This window comes from Mustela nivalis, assembly GCF_964662115.1.
Source record: "Mustela nivalis genome assembly, chromosome: 10".
Classification (NCBI taxonomy): domain Eukaryota; kingdom Metazoa; phylum Chordata; class Mammalia; order Carnivora; family Mustelidae; genus Mustela; species Mustela nivalis.
This window is the reverse complement of record NC_139029.1, coordinates 76,289,148-76,312,017: the sequence shown is the minus strand read 5'-3', so window position 1 is coordinate 76,312,017 and position 22,870 is coordinate 76,289,148. Positions and strand designations below refer to the sequence as shown.

General features: G+C 36.8%; 1 protein-coding gene across 8 annotated transcripts in view; it reads left to right on the top strand.

Annotated features, from left to right (window-relative positions):
* The window catches only part of EVI5 (ecotropic viral integration site 5), a 207,232-nt gene that overhangs the window by 104,752 nt on the left and 79,610 nt on the right, over positions 1 to 22,870 (top strand). For all 8 annotated transcript variants that reach the window (XM_082688706.1, XM_082688704.1, XM_082688705.1 and 5 more), the window contains 3 exons: positions 7,472 to 7,606; positions 16,956 to 17,096; positions 18,230 to 18,388. In XM_082688706.1, coding sequence (XP_082544832.1) covers positions 7,472 to 7,606; positions 16,956 to 17,096; positions 18,230 to 18,388 — 435 coding nt within the window. The remainder of the gene's footprint in view (positions 1 to 7,471; positions 7,607 to 16,955; positions 17,097 to 18,229; positions 18,389 to 22,870) is intronic.

Sequence of the window (22,870 nt, the reverse complement as noted above, 5' to 3'; positions counted from 1 at the left end):
GCATTTCCTTCTCTCTCTCTCTTTTTTTTTTCTTTAAATATTATTTTAGATGTGGCTGGGTGGCTTAGTTGGTTAAACATCTGCCTTCAGCTCAGGTCATGATCTCGGTGTCCTGGGATCAAGCCCCACGAGGGACTCCCGGCTTGGCGCAGAGCCTGCTTCTCTCTCTTCTCTCCACTTGTGCTCTCTCTTGCTATCTCTGTCTCTGACTCTGTCTCTCTTTCTCTCTCAAATAAATAAAATCTTTTTAAAAAAAAATTAGAGAAAGCGCACATATACGCAAGTGGGGAAGTGGGGGAGTAGCAGATTGGGAGGGAGAGGATGGGGGAAGCCCACTCTGCACTGAGGTAGAACCTGACTTGGGGCTCAATATCACAACCCCAAGATCATGACCTGAGCCAGAACCAAGAGTTGGACACTCAACTGACTGAGCTGCACAGGCACCCCTAAAAAGCATTTCTGCAGTTGCAAGTAATGATTGTGTTTGACAGGTCATTTTCATTTTATGCTGACCCTGATAGCTCAAGCCTGATATTGTTGGTTTTTGAAAAAGATCTAGTGAATTTATTAGAAAATTTAGTATTTAGTACACTAAATAAAACTTAATACTTAGTATTTAGTAGTAGTATGTTAAATATTAGATATTAAACTAGCCATAAGATAAAACCAAGCATTAAGATTAAACGGTTCCTTTAAGTATTTGTTTTACGTGTTCCGTGCAGTGCACAGAAGTAGAAATGATCCAATGATACTTCATACAGTTACATGTTTGACTCTGGACCTTTTGAGTGTGGTAGGACATGAATAGATTTTTAGACAAAATTTCCTGGTAACCAAGTGTCATTTAGTCTTGCTTGATCTATGTAAGTTTTTTGCCCTATACATGAGTGCTTATCATTTAGGTAATTCTGAATAAGCAGTTTTGTCCAGCAGTTTGTTGGCTAGGATTAAGCATAAACAAGAATTTTAACAGTTAAAACTGCTGAATGCTAAAATGACTGACTTTTGAAGTTCTTGGGACCATTGTAATTTTTTAAAAAATTCAGGGGAGGCTAGAAAAGGTTTCTTCTGACATTCCTTCCTTTTCCTATAATTCCAGAAGAAAACAGGAAAGAATTATGTGATACTTTTAAGAACCAAGGATTTGGGGCACCTGGGTAGCTCAGTTAAGTGTCTGCCTTCAGCTCAGACCATGATCCTCAGGATCTTGGGATTGAGCCCCATGTTGGGCTTCCTGGTAGTGGGGAGTCTGCTTCTCCCTTTGCCCCTTGCTGCTGCTTGTGCTTGCTTGCTGGCTCTCTCTCTCTCAAATAAATAAATAAAATCTTAAAAAACAAAACAAAACCAAGGATTTGATATGAGAAATAAAAACTAATCTTATTTAAAATGAACACACAAGTGGTGCCCGGGTGGCTCAGTGGGTTAAGCCTCTGCCTTCAACTCAGGTCATGATCTCAGGGTCCTGGAATCGAGCCCTGCATCGGGCTTTCTGCTCAGGGGGGGAGCCTGCTTCTCCCACCACCCCCGCTGCCTGCCTCTCTGCCTACTTGGGATCTCTGTCTGTCAAATAAAATCTTTAAAAATAATAATAAAAGAAAAGAAAATGAACACAAATAAAGGTTAATAAACTAAAAACCAGTTTTTCAGTGGAAGTTGTGAAATCTAGATAATTTATTTTAGAAAAAGTGTTTATTCAGCAGCGTTGGGAATTACCCCACACCTGATTTACCTAGTGGGTTTACTTGTCTTTATGAATATGGGAGTTAATGTTTAACATATCTTCCTGCATTCTAAACCTTTAGCTCTACCTCGGTGACATTTCAAAAAAAAAAAAAAAAAGCCATTTAATTTGTAACTACTGGTAAGTTTACCTAAGTCTTTCTAAAAATTCAAATAAAGTAATTACACATTTTATAAAGTCTTAACAGTGTTCATCAGTATGCCTATAAATCTGGACGGAAGTTTTCTTTCAAAACTAATTTTGATATTAGTCTAAAATTAAATGTTTTATATTCATATGTAGTCATCTTTTCTTATCCACTTAAATAATAAATGAGCCTTCACTTTAATGGAAGTATTATTTTAACATTTTATTCAGCATTAAAAAAAAAATCTTGCAGTTTGAGTATATAAATAAGCAGAGACAAACTTCTGCCTTAAAGGATGTATGTGTTTTCTAAGATGTTGGGAACAAATCATTTTAGAAGGATATACCAATTTTTCAAAAATAGCACATCCATATTGCTTGAATTTTTTAAAAAATAGCTATTTGGAGCATGTGGTTCATAGGATTACAGACATCTTTTTGGGGTCATATGCTGAAGGTGAGAGCAAGATATATATTTTTTTAATTGAAGTACAGTTGACATTAAGTTAACTTCAGATGTACAACAATGACTCAGTAATTCTGTACATTACAAAATGCTCATCACAATAAAAGTGTATTACAATGTTATTGACTATATTCCTTATGCTGTGCTTTTCATCAGTGACTGACTTATTTTAATACTGGGAGTGTGTACTGCTTAATCCCCTTTACCTAATTCACACAGCCCTCCCCTCCCCCCACCTTTGGCAAACACTCCTATTTATGAGTCCGTTTCTCTTTGTTGTTACTGTTGTTGTAAGATACAATTTTTTACTTAATTTTTTTCTGCTATGATTTTGTTTTATGATACAAAATCCTAGTCTGGAGTACTTGCCTTGTATAATAGTTTTTTCAAGTGCTTTATTTTTTTAAAGATTTTATTCATTTATTTTTGACAGACAGAGATCACAAGTAGGCAGAGAGGCAGGCGGGGGGTGGGGGAGAAGCTGGCTCCCTGCTAAGCAGAGAGCCTGATGCATGGCTGGATTCCAGGACCCTGGGATCATGACCTGAGCTGAAGGCAGAGGCTTAACCCACAGAGCCACCTAAGCACCCCTTTTAGAATGCTTTAAATAGGGCGCCTGGGTGGCTCAGTGGTTAAGCCGCTGCCTTTGGCTCAGGTCATGATCTCAGGGTCCTGGGATCGAGTCCCGCATCGGGCTCTCTGCTCAGCAGGGAGCCTGCTTCCTCCTCTCTCTCTCTGCCTGCCTCTCTGCCTACTTGTGATTTCTCTCTGTCAAATAAATAAATAAAAATCTTTTAAAAAAAAGAATGCTTTAAATATGACAGTAAATATGTACCATATTTCCATACTATTATAAATTTTATTTATTTTTGAAACAAATTGATTTTATAGGTTATTTTTGCAACATTCAGTTACCCTATGCTTAACATACAGTATAGAGGGATATAATAATAATAGTAATGGAGGGGTGTTGTTATTTAATCAAAGCACAGTTGACATATTAGTTTCAGATGTACAACATAGTGATTCAAAAATTCTATGCATTATGAAATGCCCACTACAGTAAGTGTAGTTATTATCTATCACCATACAAAGTTACTATGATTGACTGTATTCCCTGTACTATTCTTTTTTTTTTTTTTTTTTTAAGATTTTATTTATTTATTTGACAGAGAGAAATCACAAGTAGATGGAGAGGTAGGCAGAGAAAGAGAGGGAAGCAGGCTCCCTGCCGAGCAGAGAGCCCGATGCGGGACTCGATCCCAGGACCCTGAGATCATGACCTGAGCCGAAGGCAGCGGCTTAACCCACTGAGCCACCCAGGCGCCCCCTGTACTATTCTTTTAATGTTGTTGATTTTTCCTTCCATTTTTTTGGTGGGGGAGGGACAGAGGGAAAGGGAGAGAGAATCTTAAGGGAGAGAGAATCTTAAGCAGGCTCTATGCCTAGCATGGAGCCTGACATGTACCCTGACATCATGACCTGAGCCAAAATCAAGAGTCAGATGCTTAACTGACTACACCACCCAGACATCCCATATTGTTGTTTTTGAACCAAGAGTTGACTGCTTTATTCAGCAAATATTGCTTGCTCATTTACTATGAAAAGCACAGTTTAGTTCTGACAGTACAGTAGCAAATAAGCCAAACTTTCTGGCATTGCTTGTATACAGATAGATATTTTACAAGTGAATTGCACAGTTAGTTACTTAATTAGAACTGTGATATATACTACAAAAGAAAATATAGAGTTCCATGAAATGTGTGGGTTCCCAAACAGGATGTATAATTATCAGGTTTTGAACTTAGTTACTTAATTTATAATTAAATTCAGGGAATATTTGATATATTTGTGTAGACAGTCCTTTTTCCAGTTGGAATTTTTTTTTACTTCATAATATAAGAAACCTCTCCAAATACAAATTTTTGCTTTTCACTGTATCACTCATATATCCTTCAAATATTGAATGTGATAATTTATTTTTTTGTTTTACTCAAGACACAAGAAAAAAAAGATAACTAAGGGTTTTACTGTAACTTATCTTACCTTTGTAACTTTTGTAACACCAGAAAAACATATGGAATTGAAAGGCAGAGACTAAAAACAATTTCTATTTCATTGGAGAGGGATTGCTGGTATCATAGAAACGTAAAGAGATTCATTGACTCAAATGAACTTGATGTTAAGTATAGGGAAGTCATTCATTAATTATAGACTTTTGAATAAATTGTCCCTTGTTGGCTTATTAGCCGTCATAATTGTAGCAGATTTCATTTGCTAAGTCACATATTTGTCCAGGTTACGAATGTCAATATGAAATAAACTTTTCTAAGAATTTATTATAGGGGCACTGGGTGGCTCAGTAGTTAAGTGTCTGCCTTTGACTCAGGTCATGATTCCGGGGTCCTGGGATCCCGGAATGCTCAGTGGGGAGCCTGCTTCTTCCTCTCCATCTCCCCTGTGCTTGTGTTCCTTTTCTCTCTCTCTCTCTCTGTCATAAATAAATAAAATCTTAAAAAAAAAGAATTTATTGTAAGAATGTTACATGAGATGTTTAGATTATTTTTAGATGCTTAGATTTAAAAAAAATTTTTTTATTATTTAAAAATTTTTTTTCCTTTTTATCCATTTGAGAGAGAGAACATGAGAGGGGAGAAGGTCAGAGGGAGAAGCAGACTCCCCATGGAGCCAGGAACCTAATGTGGGACTTGATTCTGGGACTCTGGGATTGTGACCTGAGCCAAAGGCAGTCACTCAACAACCAAGCTACCCAAGCACCTAGATGCTTAGATTTTTAATATTATGTCATTAATTCTTAATATATATTAGAACAGTATATTAATTTCTTAAAAATAGTATTTCAATCCTTAAATGGCTTAAAAGTTTAAAAACATGTGATGACTCAGGATGAATCTACAAAATACAAAAACTGAAGATTGACGGAAAGCACAATATTGAAACCCTGGGAACTGATAGACACATACACATGTACATATAGTTATACATACCTATGTCAAGTAGTAGAATTGGCAGAGACATCAGAGAAGATAGGTAGTAGAACTATGGAGGAGTAGCACCTCAAAATCTAAGTAAAAGTTTTAAGGGTGGTCAGTTGTGTTAATTTCCATAGACTGTCTAGTATAGTAAAGTAAGTAATATAGAATTAATATAGTTTTATTAATTAAATAATTAATATATTATTACTATAGTAATATATATAGTAAGAGCTGAATAAAAGGGCTTATTTACCATTGAGTTTTTATATCATTACTACATATTGATGTTGTTAGTGATGAGAACAGTTTCAGTATAGTTGAGAACTAAAGTTAGTTTACAGTGGATTGAACAAACCTCCACTCAGTGGGAAGTATGAAAGGAGAAATAACATGTGTAAACTATGGAATTTAGAATTTATCCCTTGAATAATAGAGGGCAATTAGAGGTTTTGTAAATTTTCTTGGTAAAAATGTGTTTCCAATATTAGTACTGTTTTTGAGGGGTTTGGGGGGTGCTTGGTTATATCAACTGATTTATACCAGATCCTGTGAATCCATTCTCATATGGGCTGCCTGGGCTTGGTGTTTTCCTGGGGATCCCCTGATAGAGGATCTTGGCAAAAAAGCACGGACTACAGGTGTCAGGCTTTACACTAGGGCAAAAAATTCTAGTATTACTCATAAAATAACCATGATCTCATTAAACAAAAATTATGGCACCTGCCTTTCGGATGATGTCATTCCAAAAGAGAGAGTGCCTTTTCCCTATTTAGTAAGGTAAGTATTTACTAAAGTGATATACATGTTGTAGATGTACTCCTTGTATAGAAATACTGTTTTAATAGTACCAGAAAATTCCTAGGAGAAACAATGTGTAATACATTGAATCAAAAAGTCCTCATTTTTAAAATAAGTAAACTATTCATTTAAAAAATCATCTTTTTGGGTAGCTGGGAAAAGGGAGTATCATATTTTAATTAAACATTTAACAGTTTTTAAATAAAGTTTTATTTTGACATCAGTCTTACTCCTAATGTATTAAAGAGTGAGAGGAACTATTCTTAACTCAATCTAGTTTAATAGGAGATGACTCTCTGTGACTATTTTGGAATTTTGAGTTGTTTCTTTTCTTTACTGTGTAAATTAAATGTGAACTGATAGTTTCTTTTAGGAAGTCTTACATAATGATGAATTGATCTCTTTTTGCTTTTTTTTGGAACAGCTTTTTATAGAAACTAGTTTAGAAAGGGATTTCTTAAGTGGCTGCATTGGTATTCATATTAAAAAGCAGGAAAGGAAATGGAAAGGTTTCATGCTTCCGTGTTTAATTTCTTTGTATGGCATCTTCTTAATCTCTGTTTCCAGCAGTGATTTTCATGCATATCTTTGAAGAGCTCTACATTCTAAGAGTAAAGACATATTTATTCTGTTGGGATTTAGGATGGTTCACGTTATTGTAGATGCCTTATTTTTATTTAAACATTTTTATTTGAAAATAGATTTTTCAGTAAATGTGTATTTCTGTGGTTATGACAGTGCTGTCCCATAGCAATATCATGTGAGCCACATATGTATTTTAAAATACTGTGTTAAAAGGAGTAATAATTACAGACAAAATTAGTATTCTTAAACTCAATGTGTATAAAATATTATTTTGACCTGTAATCAATATAAAAATTGTTGAGATATTTTGCCTTTTTATTTCATATGAAGTCTTCAAAGTTCAGTTTATATTTACAATTACATCCTTTTTCATTTGCACTAGCAACATTTCAAGTGCTGGGTAGCCACATGTGGCTAAATGGCTACACTGTTGTCCAGGGTATGTCTGTATAGTCGGAAAAATTCTTAGTATCTGGATGGATGGACAGATCAGAGGGGATTTTATCTTCCATGAATTGGATTTGATTTCTATAATAACCAGTTACAAACATTGAATAATGTGTGGCATCAGTAGATACCAAACCTGGACTTTTTTATTCCTTGGAAAGTTATTTGGAGTAAATAAGCTAGAAACTGTGGGTAGTTGGAACTTTTACATTTGGTTGCTCATAATAACTGTATTGTGTAACTGCATTTATTTATATTATATGTACATGTTCCTATTGCTACAAAATTTCATTATATGTCTGCTACTTATAGCATAAATGCAATTCCAACTACAATGAAGATTTTGTGCTGCAACTGGAGAAGGAATTGGTCCAAGCCCGTCTGAGTGAAGCTGAGTCTCAGTGTGCACTAAAGGAAATGCAGGATAAAGTCCTGGATATAGAGAAGGTGAGAACAACATAAATACCATCACTCCCAAATTAGAAGGGACATGTGATGTACTTATTAAACAGTTAAATTGGACTTGGTGTTTTTATGCATTGGAAACCTTATAAGTAACTAAGAGAGGAAAGGAGAAAGAAAATAAGATTCTTAATTATTTGTTGTTGCTATATGACTCAAAGCCCCCTTTTTAAGGGTAAAAGAAAAAAAAAGGAGTAGAGCCCTTTTAAAGGAAGATAACCAGGGTAATTTAATATGAATAATATTTAATTATTGAAGAAGAGAAACTTAAGGTATACATAATAACGGTTGTCTTCAAATATTATACCTTCATCTGCAAGAGGTAGGATATGACTAATACATAAACATTTCAGAAAAAAATCTCATCTGAGTGTTACTGTTAAAATTTTCCAAGCTGGAAGGAGTCAAGATGGTGGAGAAGTAGCAGGCTGAGACTACATCAGGTAGCAGGAGATCAGCTAGATAGCTTATCAAACCATTGCAAACACCTACAAATCCAACAGGAGATCTAAGAGAAGAACAGCAATTCTCGAAACAGAAAATCAACCACTTTCTGAAAGGTAGGACCGGCGGAGAAGTGAATCCAAAGCGACAGGAAGATAGACTGTGGGGGGAGGGGCCAGATCCCTGCAAACGGCAGAGCAACGGAGCACAAAATCAAGACTTTTAAAAGTCTGCTCCACTGAGGGACATCACTCCAGAGGCTAAACCGGGGGGAAGCCCATGAAGGGTCAGCTTGGCCCCAGGTCCCACAGGATCACAGAAGGATCGGGGGTATCTGAGTGTTGTAGAGCTCACAGGTATTGAAGTGGGGAAGTCGGCTACAGAGACAGAGCCGAGGAGTGAGCTCTCAGCTCGGGGTTACCTTGAACTGGTCGCAGGCTGGGTGAGCTCGGAGCGCAGCCAGAGGCCAGGGAGATGGGAGTGATTGGGCACTTTTCTCTGAGGACACACTGAAGAGTGGGGCCCGGAGCTCTCGGCTCCTCTGGGCTGGAGACGGGGAGGCCGCCATTTTCATTCCAGTTCTCCAGAACTCTACGGAAAGCGCTCAGGGAACAAAAGCTCCCGAAAGCAAACCCGAGCTGATTACTCAGCCCCGGCCCTGCTAAGGGCGGTACAATTCCGCCTGGGACAAAGACACTTGAGAATCACTACAACAGGCTCCTCCCCCAGAAGATCAACAAGAAATCCAGCCAATACCAAGTTCATTTACCAAGGAGAGCAACAGAATTCCAGAGGAGAAGAAAGCAAAGCACAGAACTCATGGCTTTCTCTCCATGATTCTTTAGTCTTGAGGTTAATTTAATTTTTTCTTAATTTAAATTTTTTCTTCTGCTAAATTTTTTTTAACTTTTACCCTTTTCTTTTTTAACGTTTTTTAAGCTAGTTTACCTTATATATATATATTTTTCTTTTTCATATTTTTTCTTTATTTGTTTTCTTTTTTTAATATTTTTTTTCTTTCTGAATTTCTTCTTTCCCTTCTCCCCCGCACGATTTGGGTCTCTTCTGATTTGGTTAAAGCGCATTTTCCTGGGGTCTTTGCCACCCTTCTAGTATTTTATTTGCTCCTTCATATACTCTTATCTGGACAAAATGACAAGGTGGAAAAACTCACCACAAAAAAAAGAACAAGGGGCAGTACCAAAGGCTAGGGACCTAATCAATACAGACATTGGTAATATGTCAGATCTAGAGTTCAGAATGAAGATTCTCAAGGTTCTAGCTGGGCACGAAAACGGCATGAAGGATATTAAAGAAACCCTCTCTAGAGAGATAAAAGCCCTTTCTGGAGAAATAAAAGAGTTAAAATCTAACCAAGTTGAAATCAAAAAAGCTATTAATGAGGTGCAATCAAAAATGGAGGCTCTTACTGCTAGGATAAATGAGGCAGAAGAAAGAATTAATGATATAGAAGACCAAATGACAGAGAATAAAGAAGCTGAGCAAAAGAGGGACAAACAGCTACTGGCCCACGAGGGGAGAATTTGAGAGATAAGTGACACCATAAGACGAAACAACATTAGAATAATTGGGATCCCAGAAGAAGAAGAAAGAGAGAGGGGAGCAGAAGGTATATTGGAGAGAATTACTGTAGAGAATTTCCCTAATTTGGCAAAGGGAACAAGCATCAAAATCCAGGAGGTACAGAGAATACCTCTCAAAATAAACAAGAATAGGTCCACACCCCATCACCTAATAGTAAAATTACAAGTTATGGTGACAAAGAGAAAATCCTCAAACCAGCCCGGGAAAAGAAGTCTGTAACATACAATGGTAAAAATATAGATTGGCAGCAGACTTACCCACAGAGACCTGGCAGGCTAGAAAGAACTGGCATGATATATTCAGAGCACTAAACGAGAAAAGCATGCAGCCAAGAATACTATATCCAGCTAGGCTATCATTGAAAATAGAAGGAGAGATAAAAAGCTTCCAGGACAAACAAAAACTGAAAGAATTTGCAAACACCAAACCAGCTCTACAGGAAATATTGAAAGGGGTCCTCTAAGCAAAGAGAGAGCCTAAAAGTAGTAGATCAGAAAGGAACATAGACAATAAACAGTAACAGTCACCTTACAGGCAGTACAATGGCACTAAATTCATATCTCTCAATAGTTACCCTGAATGTTAATGGGCTAAATGCCCCAGTCAAAAGACACAGGGTATCAGAATGGATAAAAAAACAAAACCCATCAATATGCTGCCTACAAGAAACTCCTTTTAGACCTGAAGACACCTCCAGATTTAAAGTGAGGGGGTGGAAAAAAATGTACTATGCTGATGGACATCAGAAGAAAGCTGGGGTGGCAATTCTTATATCAGATCAATTAGATTTTAAGCCAAAGACTATAATAAGAGATGAGGAAGGACACTGTATCATACCCAAAGGGTCTGTCCAACAAGAAGATCTAACGATTTTAAATATCTATGCCCTTAATGTGGGAGCAGCCAACGATATAAGCCAACTAATAACAAAATCAAAGAAACACATCAACAATAATACAATAATAGTAGGGGACTTTAACACTCCCCTCACTGAAATGGACAGGTCATCCAAGCAAAAGATCAGCAAGGAAATAAAGGCCTTAAACGACACACTGGACCAGATGGACATCACAGATATATTCAGAATATTTCATCCCAAAGCAACAGAATACACATTCTTCTCTAGTGCACATGGAACATTCTCCAGAATAGATCACATCCTGGGTCATAAAACAGATCTCAGCCAGTATCAAAAGATTGGGATCATTCCCTGCATATTTTCAGACCACATTTTCTGAACTTAGAACTCAATCACGAGGAAATTTGGAAAGAACCCAAATACATGGAGACTAAACAGCATCCTTCTAAAGAATGAATGGGTCAACCAAGAAAAAAAAAGAAGAATTGAAAAAATTCACGGAAACAAATGATAATGTAAACACAATGGTTCAAAATCTGTGGGACACAGCAAAGGCAGTCCTGAGAGCAAAATATATAGCGGTACAAGGCTTTCTCAAGAAACAAGAAAGGTCTCAGGTACACAACCTAACCCTACACCTAAAGGAGCTGGAGAAAGATCAACAAAGAAAGCCTAAACCCAGTAGGAGAAGAGAAATAATAAAGATCAGAGCAGAAATCAATGAAATAGAAACAAACAAACAAAAAAACCCAATAGAACAAATCAATGAAACTAGGAGCTGGTTCTTTGAAAGAATTAGTAAGATTGATAAACCCCTGGCCAGGCTGATCAAAAAGAAAAGAGAAAGGATCCAAATAAATAAAATCATGAATGAAAGAGGAGAGATCACAACCAACACCAAGGAAATACAAACAATTATAAGAACATACCGTGAGCAACTCTACGCCAATAAATTTGACAAATCTGGAAGAAATGGATGCATTCCTAGAGACATATAAACTAACCAGGAAGAAATAGAAAACCTGAACAGACCCATAACCAGCAAGGAGATTGAAACAGTCATCAAAAATCTCCACAATTGTTATGGTAATTTTTATGTATATTAGATAATAGGTAAATAAATTTAGCCAAATTTCAACAGTGGAAAAAGAAATTCTCGAAACAAACAAAAGTCCAGGGCCAGACAGCTTCCCAGCTACCAAAGATTTAAAGAAGAACTAATTCCTATTCTCCTGAAACTGTTCCAAAAAATAGAAATGGAAGGAAAACTTCCAAACTAATTTGATGAGGCCAGCATCACCTTGATCCCAAAACCAGACAAGGATCCCTTCAAAAAAGAGAATTACAGACCAATATCCTTGATGAACACAGATGTGAAAATTCTCACCAAAATACTAGCCAATAGGATCCAATAGTACATTAAAAGCATTATTCACCATGACCAAGTGGGATTTATTCCAGGGCTGCAAGGTTGGCTCAACATTCGCAAATCAATGTAATACAACACATTAATAAAAGAAAGAACAAGAACCATATGATACTCTCAATAGATGTTGAAAAAGCATTTGACAAAGTGCAGCATCCCTTCCTGATCAAAACTCTTCAAGGTGTAGGGATAGAGGGCACATACCTCAATATTATCAAAGCCATCTATGAAAAATCCACCACAAATATCATTCTCAATGGAGAAAAACTGAAAGCTTTTCTGCTAAGGTCAGGAACACAGCAGGGATGTCCATTATCACCACTGCTATTCAGCATAGTACTAGAAGTCCTAGCCTCAGCAGTCAGACAACAAAAGGAAATTAAAGGCATTCAAATCGGCAAAGAAGTCGTCAAACTATCACTCTTTGCAGGTAATATGATACTATATGTAGTAAACCTAAAAGCCTCCACTCCAAAACTGCTAGAACTTGTACAGGAATTTAGTAAAGTGTCAGGATATAAAATCAATGCACAGAAATCAGTTGCATTTCTCTACACCAACAACAAGACAGAAGAAAGAGAAATTAAGGAGTCAATCCCATTTACAATTGCATCCAAAACCATAAGATACCTAGGAATAAACCTAACTGAAGCGGCAAAGAATCTATTCTCAGAAAACTATAAAGTACTCATGAAAGAAATTGAGGAAGACACAAAGAAATGGAAAAATGTTCCATGCTCCTGGATTAGAACAATAAATATTATGAAAATGTCTATGCTACCTAAAGCAATCTACACATTTAATGCAATCCCTATCAAAATACCATCCATTTTTTTTTTAAAAAAAAAATGGAACAAATAATCCTAAAATTTATATGGAACCAGAAAAGACCTCGAATAGCCAAAGGAATATTGAAAAAGAAAGCCAAAGTGGGTGGCATCACAATTCCGGACTTCAAGCTCTATTACAAAGGTGTCATCATGAAGACAGTGTGGTTCTGGCACAAAAACAGACACATAGATTAATGGAACAGAATCGAGAGCCCAGAAATAGACCCTCAACTCTATGGTCAACTTATCTTCGACAAAGCAGGAAAGAATGTCCAATGGAATAAAGACAGCCTCTTCAATAAATGGTGTTGGGAAAATTGTACAGCCACATGCAGAAAAATGAAATTGGACCATTTCCTTACACCACACATGAAAATAGACTCAAAATGGATAAAGGACCTCAATGTGAGAAAGGAATCCATCAAAATCCTTGAGGAGAACACAGGCAGCAACCTCTTCAACCTCAGCCGCAGCAACATCTTCCTAGGAACATCGCCAAAGGCAAGGGAAGCAAGGGCAAAAATGAACTATTGGGATTTCAAGATTTCAAGATCAAAAGCTTTTGCACAGCAAAGGAAACAGTTAACAACCAAAAGACAACTGATAGAATGGGAGGAGATATTTGCAAATGACATATCAGGGAAAGGGCTAGTGTTCAAAATCTGTGAAGAACTTAGCAAACTCAACACCCAAAGAACAAATAATCCAATCAAGAATGGGCAGAGGACTACTTGTGATCTCTCTCTGTCAAATAAATAAATAAAATCTTAAAAAAAAAAAAAAAAGAATGGGTAGAGGACATGAACAGACATTTCTGCAAAGAAGACATCCAGATGGCCAACAGACACATGAAAAAGTGCTCCACGTCACTCAGCATCAGGGAAATACAAATTAAAACCACAATGAGATATCACCTCACACCAGTCAGAATGGCTGAAATTAACAAGTGAGGAAATGAAAGATGCTGGCAAGGATGCGGAGAAAGGGGAACCCTCCTACACAGTTGGTGGGAATGCAAGCTGGTGTGACCACTCTGGAAAACAGATTGGAGTTTCCTCAAAAAGTTGAAAAGAGAACTACCCTATGACCAGCAATTGCACTACTGGATATTTACTCTAAAGATACAAACGTAGTGATCCGAAGGGGCACATGCACCCAAATGTTTATAGCAGCAATGTCCACAATAGCCAAACTATGGAAGGAACCTAGATGTCCATCAACAGATGAATTGATAAAGAAGTTGTGGTATATATACACAATGGAATACTATGCAGCCATCAAAAGAAATGAAATCTTGCCATTTGCAATGACGTGGATGGAACTAAAGGGTATCATGCTTAGTAAAATAAGTCAATCGGAGAAAGACAACTACCCTATGATCTCCCTGATATGAGGAAGTAGAGATGCAACATGGGGGGTTGAGAGGGTAGGAGAAGAAGAAATGAAACAAGATGGGATTGGGAGGGAGACAAACCATAAGTGACTCTTAAGCTCACAAAACCAACTGAGGGTTGCTGAGGGGAGGAGGGTCGGGAGAGGGGGGTGGGGTTATGAACATTGGGGAAGGTATGTGCTCTGGTGAGTGCTGTGAAGTCTGGCGATTCACAGACCTGTACCCCTGGGGATAAAAATACATTACATGTTTATAAAAAAATAAAAATAAATAAATTTAAAAAAAATTAAAAAAAAAATCCTTTCCAAGCTACTCTAAGCCACCTCAGGATATGTGGGAAGATCTTAGCCTAAGGTGTACTTACAGAAGATAATTTCCTCTTTTCAAGGTGACTAAAGAACTTTAAGGTTAGATAAGAAAAAGAAATGCTTTTAGGTTTCTTAAAATTCTCAGACTTGAAAGTCTGTGTTCTAGATCACACACCCTGTATCTCTTTTTTGTCATCTGTAAAATTATTGATGGCTTGGGCTTTGTGTTAAGTTTGTTCTTCTCACTATTAGGTAGTATCTAGCTATTGAATCAAAGCTTTATACATAATGAATATGATAGCCTCAAATTGAAATAAAGCAGGGTCCAGCTACCTATAAGTAGTAGTGAAATAATTTTTCTAGAAATGTACTTGCTATTTTTATATAATTTTTTGGAGAATTTATTCTCCTATTTGTTGAGAAAAAGATACCAAGAATGCCATAAGAAATGTATAATAAAATATTAGGTTTCTAAGTTAGGAGTACTGTGGATACCATAATGTAGATAAGAATCTTGATCTTTCAGTTTTGAATATTTGGTAGAAAAAAATGCCCTTGGATCCAGTTTAAAAATGTATTTCTTAAATAGCATTGTTGGTATTCGTGTTATGTAGTAGAAAGGAAATTAGAAGGCTTCATGCTTCCTATGGTGAATTTCTTCATGTAGGATTCTCTTTTAATGCATATACAGTAAATTTCTGGTATGCAATTGAGAAAATATTTAGTCCATCATAAAATTGTGTAGTTGGCAAGGATAGCTTTATTCATGATCTCTGTGGGCTAAATTTTTCATGTCCTATTTTATAGTCATATTTTAGAAATATTTTAGAGTTATAAAATTTCATAGATTCAGTACTTGAAATCTCAGTAGTGCCTCAGTTGACTCAAGGAGATTTTACTAGGGCCTAATTTAGGATCTCTTGGTCATGGCTAAGAGTAATAAGTGCTACCCTGTATCCTAAGGTGGGTCTTTCAGTAGAGCAGGGGATTAGTCTAAATCTTTTACTCTTTTTTAAAAAGATTTTATTTATTTATTTATTCATTCATTCATTCATTCATTTATTTATTTATTTTTTACAGAGACAAAGATCACATGTAGGCTGAGAGGCAGGCAGAGAGAGAGGAGGGAGCAAGCTCCCCGCTGAGCAGAGAGCCCAGTGCGGGGCTCGATCCCAGCACCCTGGGATCATGACCTAAGCTGAAGGCAGAGGCTTTAACCCACTGAGCCACCCAGGCGCCCCTAAATCTTGTACTCTTTAAGCAAATATTTAGATCACCTTGGTATTAATTTCTTAAATATAAATAATAACTAATGTATAAAGTTTTTATACTCCTTTCCAAAGTGACATGCTGAGAAAATACAACAAAACAGGCTTGGACAATTCATTTCCATAGATATTTTTTTTTTATGATTTTATTTATTTATCAGAGAGAGAGGGCGAAAGAGCAAGCACAGGCAGACAGAATGGCAGGCAGAGGCAGAGGGAGAAGCAGGTTCCCCGCCGAGCAAGGAGCCCAATGCGGGACTCGATCCCAGGACGCTGGGATCATGACCTGAGCCGAAGGCCGCTGCTTAACCAACTGAGCCACCCAGGCGTCCCTCCATAGATCTTTAAAATATGAATGATGTCCATGCTTTGTTTGGAGTCCTAATCAGGAATTAGTAAGCTTATTGCCATGTTGAAAAACATTTTGCTCATGTTGCTTTAAAACTCTGATTACTGTTTTATTAAGCAAAGCAAGTTAGACTTTTTGTGTCCTCAAAATTCAGTAGTTACCCTCATACATTCCCTGTGGAAATGTAAAACAGTAAATCTGCTTTGGAAAAGCTTGACAGTTTCTTAAAAGTAGCAGTTCAGCTCCTTAGTATAAACTCAAGAGAATTAAAAATACAGGTCCACACACTTTTACACAAATAATCCTAACGTTTTCATAGTAGTCAGTAAGTGGAAACAACTCAAATTTCTGTCAGCTGTGAATGGATAAATAAAATGTAGCATATACACACAATGGACTATTATTTTTCAGTAAAAAGGAATGGACCTTGATAACACTCTAGGTGAAAGAAGTTAGTCATAAATGGCCACATATTGTGTGATTCCATTGATATGAAACGCCCAGAATAGACAAATCCATAGAGACAGAAAGTAGACTAGTGGTTGTCAGGGGCTGTGGGGAGGGGAAATGTGGAGTGACTGCTAATGGGTATAGGGTTTCATTTTGGGGTGATTAAAATGTTCTGAAATTAGATTGTGGTGATGGTTGTGCAACCCTTTGAATACTCTTAAAATAACCACTGATTGGTGCACATTAAAAGGGTAAGTTTTATGGTTTGTGATTTATATCTCAGTAAAAGTGTGTAAAATTAAGTATAGTTACATGTGGGATAAAATAGCTCTTACTACACATGTTTTATTTAATTTTATTCTTTAAATTAAAAATTCCATATTGTATTTTCTCTTGCTTCAGAGAAACAACTCCTTTCCTGATGAGAATAACATTGCAAGACTTCAGGAAGAGCTCATTGCTGTGAAACTGAGAGAAGCAGAAGCTATTATGGGATTGAAAGAACTTAGACAACAAGTCAAGGATTTAGAGGAACACTGGCAGGTATATCATTGTATTTTGTATGTTTTTTAAAAAGCAGGTGAAACCTGAATACCCAGTTTGTGTGAATTTGAAGTAGCTGATGGTCAACACTAGGATTTGAGTTTAAAATGAGAAGGACTCTTTCAGTGCAGAAATCTGAGAGCACTTATAAGTTGAAGGTACCTTTAACCTGTTTCTCCCTTTTTAATTCATTTAATTAAAAAACAGATAAAATAGAGATCAAGCCTTATATCATTGTGAGTTATATAACTTCTGTAAAGAATCAAAAAATTTTCCTTTATATAGGACATATTTCTTCTGTTGATATTAAATCCATTAGTATGAAACAACAGAGGGTGACACTAACATAAATTTGTCTATACCTTTGTAAACTTTTGAAAATTGGTTATCTAACAAAATCAGGCATTTATATGCCTGAAAATTTATTCACATATGAGGGAAAGTGTTGACAAGAAACAAACAAACAAAAAAATGAGTCTAGAAGACAGAGCAAGAAGGGAGAGAGGGAAGAAATAAAACACTATATACCATTTCAGAATAGTGACTTCGGTTTGAATTTGGGGTGGGGCTACATCTAGCAAAGACTGAAATTAGTCCTTAACATTGCCACAGCTTTTTTCTTTCCCCAGAAATGTCAGGCAGCAATAAACTGGAAATTAAAAACAAAAGGAAACTAATGCTTCACCATGGATATTTTGAGAACACTCCTAATATTCCTTCCTTAATTCATGAATGGCCCCATTTTTTTTTCTTGGGATTTCATTAAATATGTGGAAATCCCTCTTATAATAAATTTAGGGTAAAAATTGTATTCTTTACAATTTGCCACAGTATAAACAGATTTGAAGTATATCTGAGCTTGTATTCCAGATCTGCCACTTGTTGACTATACTGACCTTTTGAAGTTACTTAATCATGACCATTTCCATCATCTGACCTGGATAATGACGATAATAGTGCCTAACTATTAAGGTTTTCTGGGGATTAAATAAAATAATGTATGTACAGTGCTAAATATAGTAGTGGGCATGAAATAAGTGCCAGGAAAGTCAGCTCTTATTTTGATAGTGGGAATATTTGTTGCAATATAATTTTTTTTTCTTTCTTTTTTTTTTTTTTTTTTTGTCTTTTAGCGCCACTTAGCTCGTACTACTGGGAGGTGGAAAGACCCACCTAAGAAAAATGCTGTGAATGAGTTACAGGATGAACTGATGACCATTCGACTTAGAGAAGCTGAAACTCAAGCAGAAATAAGAGAAATAAAACAAAGGATGATGGAAATGGAAACACAGGTATGATGGGAAAGCCTGGTAGCTTTAAAAAAATACCATTAGCAGGGTGCCTGGGTGTCTCAGTGGGTTAAAGCCTCTGCCTTCAGCTCAGGTCATGATCTCAGGGTCCTGGGATCGAGCCCCGCATTGGGCTCTCTTCTCAGCAGGGAGCCTGCTTCCTCCTCTTTCTCTGCCTACTTTGTGATCTCTGTCAAATAAATAAATACAATCTTAAAAATACCATTAGCATGGGGTGCCTGCATGGCTCAATTGGTTAAATACTGGATTCTTAATTTTTGGTTCAGGTCATGAGCTCAGGGTCATGAGATCAAGCCCCACATTGGGTTCCAGACAGATTGTGAAGTCTGCTTAAGATTCTCTCTCTTCCTCTCTCTCTGCCCCTCCCGCATCCCCTCACATGCTCTCACTCTCTCTCTAAAAACAAAAACAAAAACTATTAGCAGATCAAAAGTTTATGAAGGGAATTGGGGGAAATTGGAAGGGGAGGTGAATCATGAGAGACTATGGACTCTGAAAAACAATCTGAGGGGTTTGAAGGGGCGGGGGGTGGGAGGTTGGGGTACCAGGTGGTGGGTATTATAGAGGGCACGGATTGCATGGAGCACTGGGTGTGGTGAAAAAATAATGAATACTGTTATGCTGAAAATAAATTAATTAAAGAAATGTTTATGCACGGGTTATATCATCCTTAAAATAGAGCTAAACGATGGATACATGAAACCATCTAGACTAATTTCCTAGCCCAAAGAAAAAGGGCTAAAAATTATAGTCTTTGATATCAGAGATTTAGTGTCTTCTTAGACCTATTCCGCAAAGTTTGAACAAGTCATGAAACTACATTTAACTTTGTTCCCTTGTTGTACAACTTGAGAGGCAATAGTCATGTAGAGCAAAATTTCTCAACCTTGACTATTAAAATGGGTTTTGAATCAGGTAATCCTTTATTTGGGGGACTGGCCTGCGCATTGTAGGATGTTTACCAGCATCTCTCTACCAACTCAGTCCCAGTATCACTGTACCCCCCACTCGAGGTTGTGATGACCAAAAGCATCTCTACACATTGCCAGATATCCCCTTGGGGCAGAATTTCCCTGGTTGAGAACAATTGGTGTATACTATAATGTGAATGATTCTTCCTTATGTATAATGTGACTCTGAGCATTAATTCCAAAGTTATACTTTTTCTCAGATCTTCCCTTTCTGTAATAAATTCTACCTTAAATATACTTGATTTAAGATCTGAAAAATCCTTTTTATGGAGTTCATTTGCATTATAAACCACTTGATTTTTATGTTGTACATTTGTGTGGACTGTATTCTCTGTAATGTTATTTGGTTTTCAAAATATCTAGTCAGTAGGGGGCATAGTTAACTCAGGTATCATTCTGCATACCTATGTGCAAAATGACCATCCGAACTTGAACATGATAACAAGAATCTGTAAATCCTTTAGGTTAAATATATCTTGTTTTACATTGTTCAAAGTTATTTTTCTTGTATTTTTCATTAAAATTAAAAATAACAGTAAGATTATAAAATTAGAAATCTAGCTTTTGTAGTGGGAAATTCTATTTTTATAACAGATTTTATCCTCATATACATATTAAAGATGCAAGCAAGCTTTTAAGCCTTTGTTCAGGTTTTCTTTCTTTCTTTCTTTCTTTCTTTCTTTCTTTCTTTCTTTCTTTCTTTCTAGACTTTATCTACTTATTTGTGAGAGAGCGCAAGCAGGAGGAGGGGTATAGGGAAAAGGAAAAGCAGGATCCCTGCTGAGCAGGGAGCCCAACAAGGGGCTCAATCCCAGGACTCTGGGATCATGACCAGAGTGGAGGCAGACGCTTAACAGACAGAGCCACCCAGCCACCCCAGATTTTATTTAAGAGTGATAAATGAATCAAATTCATAAACATCGTTTTGAGAACTTTTGAATACAAAACACTGCCCAGCCATCAGAGAACTTAACACCTAAGAAATCAGGCATGCACAAAACTACATTTAATATAATTCACTATATGACATGGTTATTAATCATTTCTGATTAATGTAAGTCGAGTCATTATGCTGTACATCTTAGACTTACGCAGTGCTCTGTATCAATTATATCTCAATAAAATCTAAAAAATGTATAATTCAGAAATTTGGTAATTAAAGAGTTTGATGAAAACTGCTGTGGAAAAGGCTTCCTAAGGATTTGTATTTTGAATTGTACCTGATTAAGTGTGATTTTGGATCAATTTTGCTAGAAGAAGAATCACATAAAGTACTTTTTCCTAAATGCCAGTGCTTGAACTGAGGATGGTCCATATCGAGCATCCAGATTAAGAGATTTGTCCTTGTTGATACATTTCAGCGCCTTCATTGCAGTGCCTTTTGGAAAATACCACCTACGGAGTCCACCTTAGTTTACTGAGCCCCACTCTTCTTCCTGTGTACCAGTTTTTGCTCTTACAGATAGTGCTGCTCTGAACATTCTTGTATATGTTTCCTTGTGGATAGCTCTGGGAGTTTCTTCAGGTCAGGGATTCTTACCTCTTTTTTATATTATAAACTCCTTTGACAGTCTGAACCCTCTGAACCCTTTCTAAAATAATGTTTTTTAATGCATAAAGTAAAATACATAGGATTGCAAAGCAAACCAGTTATACTGAGGTACGGTTATCAAAATACTGAAAACAAACAATTGTATGATACAGCACACATACAGAGACATACACAACACGTTCAGATGGCTAGATTCAGGTTTCTGATATTTTGGATTTTTTGTATTCTGTTGTCATTCTGTTTTTGTTCATCTGCATGTAATGTGTTTGTCCCTCTGCTCACCCTTAAGGTTTTCTGTCTTATTTTTAGCGGTTTGAAGATGAAACAATTTGATGTACTTTTTTGCTTTGTTTTTTTTTCCTCTGAGTTTCTTGGCCCTCTGGCTTTGTGTCTACCATGAAATTTGGAAAATTCTTGGTTATTTCTTCTTCAAATATATATTCTGTCCACCCACTCTCTTTTCTCCTCCTGGGATTCCCATTACACATGCATTAGATTATTTGATATTGACAGTAACTCTTGAATGTTCTCTTCTTTTCCCCCACCCCTCATTATTTGTTCCCTTTGTGTTTCAGTTTTTCTTGACTTAAATATTTCTGTTGACTTACTATTAAGTTCACTGATTCTTTCTTCCACTTTGTGAGTTGTCTGATGAGCCATTGAAGGCATTTTTCAAATATATTACTGTGTTTTTCATTTCTAGCATTTCCATTTGATTCTTTCAGTTTTTATTTCTGTGTCAATACTAACTATGTGATCTTGCATGGTTTTCACTTTTCTGTTAGAGCCTTTAGCATATTAATCAGTGTTACTGTAAATTCCCTGTCAGGTAATTTAATATCTGTGTCATATGTGAGGCTGATTCTGTGGATTGCTTTGTCTCTTGGTAGTGTTTGTTTTTTTTTACTTGTTCCTATGCTTTGTAATTTTTTGCTGAAAATTGAATATCTTGAGTAGGACAATAGACTAAGGTAAGTAGTTTTTAATGCCTGGAAATGGGCATACCTTTTCCTCTGCTAGGCCTTTAATGTGGGGGATTTGAGTTAATACAGTCAGGAGTTGGGCTGGGTTTGAGGTTTGTTGTTTCTGTGGTTACCCTCATTGCACCACAGCCTTCAAATTCCTCTAGCACTATCTTATTTTTAGATTGGGGGCTGGTTTGCCAGCGGGTTTTCTCAGTGTCTTTAGGTCTTCCATTTACACAGCATTTCAGAGAGAGTCAGTCTCCAGGGTGTTCCACTGATACTTGTTGCAGGAATTTGGAGAGGCAGAAGTCTTCCCCATTTTTCTGATAAAGCCTCCGTCTCAGGCTGTATTGTGTCCCTGGATCTGGAGTGTTTGACTTTCTTAGTGCTCCGCTGGACCACCAGCATAGTCCTAGGCCCACAATATAGTCCTGTCCCATTCTCGAGTAGTTTCCCCAGTGTTTCAGGGGCAACAGTGTTTCTTGGCTTGTGAAGCCTGTGAAACCTTTTATGCCCTAGAGGAGGGAAGGTTTAGTGCTCCTTCTCCATTGCCTGCTATTCTCCCTCAAGCCTATGCTGTGGAAATCTCTTTCTCAAGACTCTCATCAGTCTTTTTTGTGTGTATCTTTTTGGGTCCATGAAGAAAAAGTATATAAGAGCTTGTGAACTCTGCTGTTCCCCTTGGGCTCCACACTCTCTAGCCAGCCAACACTTGGCCACAACCAATTTAATAATATTCTGGCTGAATTATTCTTAACAACTTCTGGCTTCATCTGCCCTGTCTGTCCTTAGATTTGGGGATAGTTTGTTGCCTTGTAACCTTTCCTCTCTGGTTTTAACAAAAATCATGAATTTAGAATTTGGCTTTTTTTTTTTTTTTTTTAAAGAATAGGAGTAGTGCTCTTTATATTCTACAACCCCATCAGGAATCAAAACTCTTGTGCTCGCTTCGGCAGCACATATACTAAAATAGGAA